Source organism: Micropterus dolomieu, linkage group LG06 (assembly GCF_021292245.1).
Source record: "Micropterus dolomieu isolate WLL.071019.BEF.003 ecotype Adirondacks linkage group LG06, ASM2129224v1, whole genome shotgun sequence".
Taxonomy (NCBI): Eukaryota; Metazoa; Chordata; class Actinopteri; order Centrarchiformes; family Centrarchidae; genus Micropterus; species Micropterus dolomieu.
The window spans coordinates 21124995-21135464 of NC_060155.1; the positions used below are offsets into that span (position 1 = coordinate 21124995).

General features: G+C 37.1%; 1 protein-coding gene across 3 annotated transcripts in view; it reads right to left on the reverse strand.

Moving 5' to 3' along the window:
- Window position 1: 1 nt before the first annotated feature.
- The window catches only part of LOC123972076 (complement factor H-like), a 22221-nt gene continuing 11752 nt past the window's right edge, over window positions 2-10470 (reverse strand). For 2 of the 3 annotated variants that reach the window (XM_046051302.1, XM_046051304.1), the window contains 11 exons: window positions 6886-7065; window positions 6537-6722; window positions 4064-4174; window positions 3077-3253; window positions 2822-2917; window positions 2684-2713; window positions 2305-2361; window positions 1708-1869; window positions 1443-1604; window positions 261-286; window positions 2-93 (listed from right to left, as the gene is read on the reverse strand). In XM_046051302.1, coding sequence (XP_045907258.1) covers window positions 79-93; window positions 261-286; window positions 1443-1604; window positions 1708-1869; window positions 2305-2361; window positions 2684-2713; window positions 2822-2917; window positions 3077-3253; window positions 4064-4174; window positions 6537-6722; window positions 6886-7065 — 1202 coding nt within the window. In that variant the 3' untranslated portion in view covers window positions 2-78. The remainder of the gene's footprint in view (window positions 94-260; window positions 287-1442; window positions 1605-1707; window positions 1870-2304; window positions 2362-2683; window positions 2714-2821; window positions 2918-3076; window positions 3254-4063; window positions 4175-6536; window positions 6723-6885; window positions 7066-10470) is intronic. The other variant, XM_046051303.1, reaches the window with a different exon arrangement.

A 10470-nucleotide genomic window follows, 5' to 3' on the forward strand; every position in this document is an offset into this window, starting at 1 on the left:
TGTTTTATGGTGGAGGTATTTCAAAAGTTTCCAACTTGGCTTTTGTTGTCAGCCCAGCAGTTGTTCTTCTCTTGTGCTTTACTGGCAGACTCCCTGGTTACAACACAGACAATAAGCAATAATGTTAATAGCTAATTCATCAATATTAACATGGTATTAAATTGCAGGATAAAGTTCAAATAAAGTATTGTCCAACAATAAATAAACAATTTAACAGTAATTACATTCTTTAAAAAAGTAAATCCAAGAATAACACTTACCCGTTGAATGTCATAATAATGACAACCTAAAAGAATCCAACAGCAGCACAGCAGTGAATATTTCAGTAGGTAGTTTAATTCACACAAACATTTGTTACTGATGGCTGATTCACTACATTTCTGCTTAGCTGCACCTACTGAGGAAAATCTGTTCTGTTATTATAGGACAAGACTGGTGTTATTCTATATTTTCCTACTGTAGACAAATTCCATGACAAGATACCCATTTTTATTAGTGTTTGAGATATTTTGCTGTTCACAAACCGTGTGTCGTAGGGTCGTGGGGCAGCTGGATCTAACATGGTCAAACAGAAGAGCGTCGAGTGGCTGAAATGGTGTAAACTGGGGGCATGGCGGAGGCTAAAGGGAAATAGCTGTTGGCCACAGAGTTTGCATTAGGAAAGGGTCAACGATGGAAGGCAATGTAGGGAAGGAAAATGTGCTGTGGTTTTGGAGAGTAAGGAGATAAAAATGAGACAGGCGACAATAGAAAATGTTGGGTGGAGAAAACTCCATGGCTTGATGCTGTTGAGGCGTTATGAACAGAAACGTTTAATTTTACAGAGGAGGAAGACGAGGCTGAAAGAGCCAAAGGAGCAGTATTAGTGGTGGCTGAAAAGTGAAGAGGAAAGGATGCTATGAATGTGTTTAAATAAAGAAAAGAGATGAGACATATTAGACACAAAGGGAGAAGGTATATGAGTGAAGAAGGTTGGAGCAGCTCTGCTGCTGTGGGTGGTGTGATGACATGAGAAAGCACTGGGTGAACTAACTGGAGTATGGGGATATGAGAAGCTGGCTGGAGAGCTGGATATGGAGACATATAGTTGGAAAAGTTTGGCTTTTTGCTGTTTCTATGAGAAGAAATGTTCTTATCCTCAGGGGCAAGCTGCAAGAGTGCCAGTCCAGTCGGACATGTTTGGTTCTTTTCATGGGATTTGTTGACAATAAGAAAACTATAGAGTAATGCCAGGCTTATTTTCTAAATACTCAGGTTTCCGTTCTTGGTGTTCTTTTTTCCTTTTATTCTTTTCCTTTTTCTTCTTCTTGAAACTATCTGAAAATGATTCATATCTAAATCACTTTAGTTCATATTCATAAACATAGTAGCTGACAATAAAAAGGTTGAAACTAAAAGTTTAGTGGCAAATAAATATGTGAAGAGCTTACGTATATACTTACAGTTTGTATAATGTATTCTTCCTTCAATGCACTGAAAAACCCTGCTCCAATTAGAAGAAGTGCATGGAAATGTCTTTTTCTCTCCTTCCTTGATATATTCAACTCCAGATAGCTGAAAGTTGTACCAACGATATCTAGTATGATCCACGACACAGAATGCCTCTGCACAAAAGTAATACAAAAAAAACACATATATGTAATTATGTGGTATAACATCTTTGATAGACTTTGACAATGAAAAATTGTGATATTGACTTGTTTAAACCTTTGCAGATGGGAAGGTTTGACCAACTGCCATCACTGTAACACGTCACGGTGTCTGAACCGACTCGTGTGTAAAAGGCATTACATTGGTATTTCAAAAACATTCGATTCACTTGTACAACATCACCGTTTGGAACGTTTGGGTGTTCTCCACAGTGGTCGACTGAAATTAAAAAAGAGATTTAACATTGTCAGTATGTCAGTTAAATGGTGATCCAGCAACAACAGCACAACATATTGTAATAAAATTAACATAGTGCCATCAGCCTATTATTTTGGTTACCTAAAACCTCCCTGACTGGCTTTTTAACTCGATTTAATCCTTGTTTTTTCCCATGTTGAATGTGTAATTCTCACACTGTGGTCCTTTGCCACCATGTGACGTCACCTGCTGCTTCTTTTCACCTGCCAGCGCTGAGCTTCACCGGGAGGATGTATCACAGAAAATACACACCATGCCTATCCCCAAACCACTCAGTGAGGCTACAGATTATTTTACAGTAACTGGTCAGCTAGTGAAGAAATATTTTAAAAGTAAATATATAAACAAAGCCCGATACATGTGATGTAAAAGGAGCATTTGATCTGAATGATTTACTTGACATGAATGCAGGTTGACTGTCTCTGTCATCTGAGCCAGATGTGGCAGAAGATCCTGTAAGATGCAGAGGAGATAAAGGTATACACACAGAACAGAAGACACACCAGTTAGTAACACTTCAGCATGTTATTTGGACTCTTTTTCTTTCTGATTCAGAGTAATGTCAAAACAATTTCCCCATTATTCTTTTTGAAAATTAAAGATTTTAATGTAAAGTAGATTAAACTTTAAATCAATGATTATTAAATTTACAATAATATATCTATCTTTATATCTCTATATATATCTATATCTATATATCTATATATATCTATAAATCTATAAATATCTATATCTATATATATCTTCTATAATACAATCAATGTCAATAATCTACCTCCTACGGCACCTGTTTCAGTTCCTCTGCCTAAGTAGGAATAAGAAAATAAATTAGATATACAATATATACATATTCTAAAAAAGAATTAAATCAATGAATATACTCATTTATATTTCATACAGACAAATAAACTACCTCCACCCCCAGGTTTTGTTCCCCCAACTTGTTCAGTGTCCTCCCAACCTGTTCCTCCCACTGTGGATCCACCATGTTCAATAGTTGGTCTGGCTCCTCCAAAAAACGTACAGATTTAATGAAAGTTACTCTGTAATGTCAACTAAAATCGTTCTGCGTATTTTACCTGTTGACTTGATAAATACAGTATAAGGTATAATGTTGCACAGTAATTATTCTGGTTAGTTTTACAGCTTACTGGTACAGCAGACTTACTCTCACAGACCGGCACAGAGGACCATGTTCCACTTCTACATATGGTGACTTTCCGGCCTTTGCGTTCATATCCTTGGACACATGTTACTCCAAGTCTAGATCCGTCCTCATACCAACCGTTTTGGTTTTCTGTGTATTTTGCATTTGGTATCTCTGGCGGAAGGCATGCTCCTTCCTCTGAGGAACAAAACAAACAAACACACTGTTACAGTCGTGACAGTGTTTAAACTCTTCATTTTTAAAAATGCCATTATTTGCATGAACATTATCTCCAATAATTTATTATAGCAACCATATTGACAGAGAAAATAGGGGTTATGGTTAACATGACGACTAAACGTATTTTTTTAAAGAACGTTAGAAAATCAGTTGAGCCTCATTCACATTTCTTGTCTTTATAATGCCATAGAGAAATTAATGGAAACTGGCTCAGCTGTTGTCCCTTTGTATTAAATCTGCACACAGGGGCATATATACAGAGAACAGAAGATACAGTTAGTAACACTTTGGGATTTTATTTGGTATCTTTTTCTTTCTGATTCTGAGTAATGTCCAAATACAATTATTATTATTTTTGATAATTAGTTTTAAATAATAACAAAAGTAGATTTACATTTACTCATTTGGCAGACGCTTTTATCCAAAGCGACTTACATTTGAGGAACAACATACAAGCATCAACAGAGCATCAACTACAGATCTACAACTGACAATACATACTAGTAAGAGCAGCAATAAATACTAGTAAGAGCTCACAGTACATATCACATCAATGGGGTAAATACCTAGGGAAGGAAGTAAGTAGGGGATAGAAGAAGAAGAGCACAGGAAGTGCATGTTAGAGGTTTGGAGTTAGAGGTGTTATAAGAGTGTGTGAGGTGGTGTAAATTGAGAAGAGATTTCATCTTTCAATCAATGATCATTAAATTGAGTGTAAAATATATATATTTTGCAACAATTATATAAAGGTCAAAAACTCAGCTCCACCTGCAGGTTGTGTCCCCCTTTCAGCAGATGTCGTGCCCCCCCCACCTGCTCCTCCAACTGTGGATCCACCATGTCCAGTCTCTGGTCTGGTTACTCTGCCTAAGTGGAGAACAGTATTATTATAGAAAAAGTATACTGTAGAGAGATATTTGATAAAATAGATATACCGCCAATTCTCAAATTTACCAGCAGAGAGAACCAAGTTATTTGAAACAGACGTAAACTACTCTATCCTTATTCTGAACTTTTCATATTAGTATATAACCATAACTATAAGTATATTTTACATATTTTGTAAGATGCCTCCCTGTTTTTAGATATGGTCAATGTGAAGGCTGCCTCATAATTCAGGGATGGTGTTGTCATTTAAAGTATTATTTTAGAGTGTAAAGTTAGGATTACAGTGTCAAAACTCTATAGCTATTGTCATCATTTAGAGTGTTATTTTATAGTGTAAAGTTAAGATCACAACGTTAAGACTCTATAGCTCCGAGTGTGTGTGGTCCTCTCTGTGTCTAACTGCCCGGAGGCAGTAGCACATGTGTGTGTAAGCAGGCATGTGTGCTCTGGGAGCAGAATGAGCACAGTAAGGCATCATCAAAAACAGCAGCAAAGGAAAATGTAGAAGTAGAATTAGTGAAAATTGTGTTACAAAACATACATCAATACAGTAAGAATGTCCTGTCTATAGCACACAGCACAAGAGATACCAGCTTATTCCACAAAGTCAGGTTTTTGGTTAAAATAGCATGATGATGATCGGTAAACAATGGGGGGGGTGGAGCATTGCAGACAAAAAGTTAGACATCAGTCAAGAAACAGTCATCAGTGATTATCCTTAATCAATATTAATAATCATTGTTAATCATTTTAATCAGTTTTATTAGCTTTAATCAGTTACTTTAAGTAATCATTCTTATATCATCATCATTTTTAATCATTTTACTAGTATTAATCATTAATAATTCTTAATCATTTTCTTTTTAATCATTTTTGTTCAAATACTTATTTGCAGCTGTATCATACAAATAAATAGTTAAAAAATCATACATTGTGATTTCTGGATTTTTTTTTTTTAGATTATGTCTCTCACAGTGGACATGCACCTACGATGACAATTTCAGACCCCTCCATGATTTCTAAGTGGGAGAACTTGCAAAATAGCAGGATGTTCAAATACTTATTTTCCTCACTGTATATAAGACTGTCTGCAGACCATAGGATGGACTTAATCCTCCGACCTGCAGGGATGTTGTACGGGTTTGTTTGTCCTGTTTTGGAATAAACTCTTTTGCACCGACTTTTGACCGTCTCCAGAGAAGTTGTTGATTGCAAATTTATTGAGTATAATAGAAAGCTAATGGAGTATTTTTTGACAAAGTTTATAAAGCTGGTGAAGGTGGGGACCAGGCTTAACTCAGCCAACAATGGAGTAGGCTGCAGGCCTGTCCCAGGGTATGTAATCAATTTTGGGAGGTCATAGAGGACAGAACTGTTGACCTATGTTGACCATGCCTAGTTATGGTTTCTGTCTTTTTTTTCTTTGTCTTTATTTATACAGTGAAAAAAATCCCCCACTGAGCCTGAGGCCTCATTTACAGTGGTGCACTCTGAAACAAAGAAAGTACGGTTAAAACTACTACACGATTAATCCATTTAAAATAAAACACATTCAAAATAGGCAAGTACAATTCACTGTTACATGTTCAAACAGACACTTCTTAAAAAGTGCTATGGACACAGTATCTTTAAATTTAAGGTCATTCTGTGAAGTATTCCTTTGTTGAGGTGTACCAGACACAAAACTATGTTGTACCAATCTTAGAATGAGCACGGGGAACCTCAAGAACTAACCAGTCCTGTGATCGTGTGTGGAAAGAGCTGTTTTTCAATTTAGAGCTAAGATAATTTGGAAGTTTTTCTAGGATGGCTTTATAGAGAATAAAAGTGTCTGGCCCTTCTCGGGCACAAGGAATCCCAACCAACAGCAGTATATAAAAGACAGTGGTGTGTGTAAAAGCTTTCCTCAGTAATAAAACGCAAGGCTACATGAGAGCCCAGACTTTTTAAAACAGAAGTCGGAGCTGTATCACCATAATCTAACGCCGACATGAAAGTGGCCTGAACAATGTTTCAGTAAAGAAATAATCTGATTTTCAATTTTTTTTGCCAATTCAGTGATTTGAGTCTTAAAAGAGCATTTACCATCTAACCACGTCTAACTTCAGTGCATCTTTCAGCACATAGAATAGAATAGAATAATCTTTATTGTCCTTGCACTGTGAAGGTACAATGAAATTTAGGGTGCTCCCACAGAGCCACCCTTGCACCATAAAAACAAGACAATAATGTTGAGACACAATAATATATACAACCAGGATATATAAATATAAAATAGGTATATAATACACACACACACACACACACACACACACAGATAAAATCTAATAAAAGGGTAAAGTTGTCCACTTACTGCACGGTGGTCCTTTAGTCCAAGTTCCAGCTATGCAAAAGATGGATTTTTCTGCTCCCTCTACAGTATATCCATCTTCACATTCATACTGCACTTCTGAATCTACAGCAAACATCTCCTGGTATCTCTGATGAATGATGACTGCATGGGGGATTTTAGGAGGTTCACCGCATGAAAGGATACTTTCTGTAAAAATAAACCCATTAGTCATCAACAGGTAAAGGTGCTCAGATGTGTGGCTTGGTTGGTGCAGCGGGTGAGAATTTAAACCTAAGAATTACAGCACTGATATTATTCTGGTCTCTGTTAGTTTCACAGCTTACTGGTATAGAACATCTGACAGACTTACTCTCACAGACCGGCACAGAGGACCACGTTCCATTTATACATATGGCTGTGACATCCCGGCCTTTGGGTTCATATCCTTTGTCACATGTTATCCTAATAACGTATCTGTCCTCATACCAACCATTTTGGTTTTCTGTGTATTTTGCATTTGGTATCACTGGTGGGAGGCAGGCTTTTTCGTCTGAGGACAAAAACAAACAAAAACATTGTTGCTATTGTGACAGTGTTTAAACTCTTCATTCTTAGAATGCCATTATTTGGATGAATATTATCACCAAGGATTTATTTTAGCGAATTATACAAAGACAACCGGGGGGGGGGAGCAGTGTTTTCTGTGTGAGATGGGAACTCCCTTTGGGCTTTTTAACTTTGCAAACCTAGTAGGCTACACGCACAAAAAAGATATTTAACTCAATAAAGTAGAGGGAAAAATACAAATACCATAATACCACCTCTATAAGTTTTTTTTTAGCAAATATCTCCTTTCCTCTTGCTCATGTTGGCTGTGAATGAAATGTAATCTGCGTTCAATCAAGCAGTTGTCATTCACTGTTGGGGAATTGGGAATTTTTGGGTCCCTGTAAATTATATTACGATTATAATACAAATTATAATACGAATTGGCTCTATATAAATAAAACTGAATACATTTGAAATAACAAACCTGGATTTAAACATTTACCTGGCCAGGTAAAACTCCTGAATTCCACAGTGAAAACAAATCATGCTTATTGTAGAAAGACTCAGAAAAGACTTAAAATGAAATAATAAACTCTATATTGATGTCAAAATGTGTATCAACAATAACTAATCCTCTATGTCACTGCTCATGCCTGAGCACCAGTGTTAGCTGACAGTTAGGTAAAAAATAAAATGATATAGTGGTAATGAAATGATATGATGGACTATCAGCTAGCTAACATCACATTGCTCATTTAAAGTAAAATAAATGTTAATTACGAAACTCTGAAGGTAGGAAAGTTAATTGTATTGAATAAGCTAGCTAACTACTGACATTAACCTGCAGTATCTCCACCAGCATGAGGTGGACTGGACTGGAGCAGCTGACACTGCTAGTGATGTGGGCAGAGACGTTCAACTAACATCAAAGCTAGGAAATGGTACATTCCATTTTAGGGGTGTATCGTATTTCAAGATTCTTGACTATAAGGCAAGAATATGGTAAATATATTGTAATATGTATAATTACAGGTAAAAAAAAAAGACCCCCGTAATTCGAACCACAGTGGTACAGTAGGCCTAATGCCGCATTCAGACCAAACGCGAATTTTCGCCTCGCGATGCTTTCCTCGCGTGAGTACATTCGCTGCAAGTGTTCACACACATCTCGAGAAGGAGATTTTAACGCGATAACGTGAATAAACACAACTCGCTGTTACTACAGCTGTATGAACCCAAAGTAAACATTTTGCTGTGATTAAATAGCAATAAACTGATTAAACTGATGCCGAATAACTACAACATGATGCAGTTTTGTTAAACATATGAATTCATGCTTTGTCAGGTCTGTCAGCAAGACAGCAGGACAACAACTTCTAAAATGTTTGTTTTCTGAATGGAGTTCAGATCGATCAGGGCTATGCTATGGTAACTTGGTCCCAGTAAAGTACAACGATAGCTGGAATAAAGTTACATACACATGTTTTCTGAACTCACCAGTTTGGTTTATTGTAAGATATGGAACAATGATGTTGTGTGGTTGTGGACTTGTGAGTAATATAATAATAATAATAATAATAATGACTTTATTCAGGACTCAGAATGGAAGGTCCATAGCACACAGAAAAAACAAGATAAAACAACAACAGCTACAACATAACAATAAATATACAGTGCATAGATAAAAATTAATAAGTAACTTATACCATCTGCTAGGTTACGGTCGCAGTCTGAAGCGGCTTTGATTTGGATCACACTACCTAAATAGTATACTGATATTAAAAGTCATTGCATATTGATGGTAAAAATATGGTGATGTATTTTTGTTAAAAACTGTTGTATGTTGCACATATGTTGTATGATAAATAACTTAAAGATAATGTTTAGTTAAAGACATGTTATGAAGAGTTCATGGGTTGTATATGCAAGTTGTAAATCTGTGGTAATTGTGCTGGAGTCTTAAGAGTGGGTTTTCATTGGTTGATGCCAGTGGGCATGATAGGAGGAGCATCATGGGCATCGACACTTCGCTCCAGTAGACAGTGACTGACGGTAGACACATCACAAAAAACTCACAGAAGTGCACCAGTTATCAGGCACTCCTTTATTTTATTTTCCTGCTCATAAACGACCAATTGCTTTTGGGTCTCAACGTACACGAGCCACGCATCAGGCCTGCAACGTTGTTTGAAGTGGTTTTGCCAGCTGTATGTGAGAGTGTTATAGTGTGGTGAACTGTGGTATTGTTATCTTGCAACAGAACTACTGAATTACCGCAGATCTTGTGTGAAACGAGTGATTGTTTATTTTGCGTTTATTTTATTTTTCTAAAGAATAAGAGAACTTTAATCATATAGTAGAGTGGTGTTGATTATTTTATCTGAAAGCCAGTTATCATATCTGAGTTTCACATTTTGACTACAAGGGAAGCTAAGATAGTTGACGCCGGGTTTCAGTGTTGATGTTAAGAAACAATATTCTAAAAGAACTCGGGGCCCTGCCCAAACTTACTTTCTAGAGGGTAGGAGCGCTACACTTGTTTCTTACGACCCGCACTTCTCTGCTTCTGATTGGCTAGTAGTCCTTACCTGGGAACTGCGCATGTGCAACTCCCAACAAAGATTTTGTACAAGTAAGATGCATCCCTCTGTAGCTCAAGAGCGGAGCGTACAACACATAGGGTGAAAAGAGGAGCTACAGCAATGTGCAGTATGAGAAGAATATGGTGTTTTTTGAAAGTTGAACCATGTAAACCTGTTCTGGTACAACCCCTACTTAAGATTTTGAACCTGAAAATGAGCATAATACCACCTTTTTAAAGGGTCAGTGTGTAAGAATCAGTGGTTCTTCCAGCTCTTAAGTTGGAATGTGGACTCAACATGGATTCCACATTCTCTCCAGCGCTCTCTAGAGCCTTTTGTCCATTTGGGCTACTGTTGGAACATGGCGCCGTCCATGTTAGAGGACCCGCGGTGTACGTAGGTAGAAATGGCTCCTGTATGCAGGATAAGTGTTTGACGATGGATGGATGGATGGATGGATTCATTATATCATATCTTTGTACATTACTGAAAACATAGTTATATATATTATATTGTTTTTCTGTCAATAGATCCTCCTAAATATGACACACTGAACCTTTAAAGACTGACACCATGGTAAAAATGTGTTGTTTTCTTTTCCTCAGACGAAGCAGCGTGCCTTCCACCGGAGATGCCAAATGCAAAATACACAGAAAACCAAAATGGTTGGTATGAGGACGGACACATGATTAGGATAACATGTGACAAAGGATATGAACCCAAAGGCCAGGATGTCACAGCCATATGTAGAAGTGGAACGTGGTCCTCTGTGTCGGTCTGTGAGAGTAAGTCTGTCAGATGTTCTATACCAGTAAGCTGTGAAA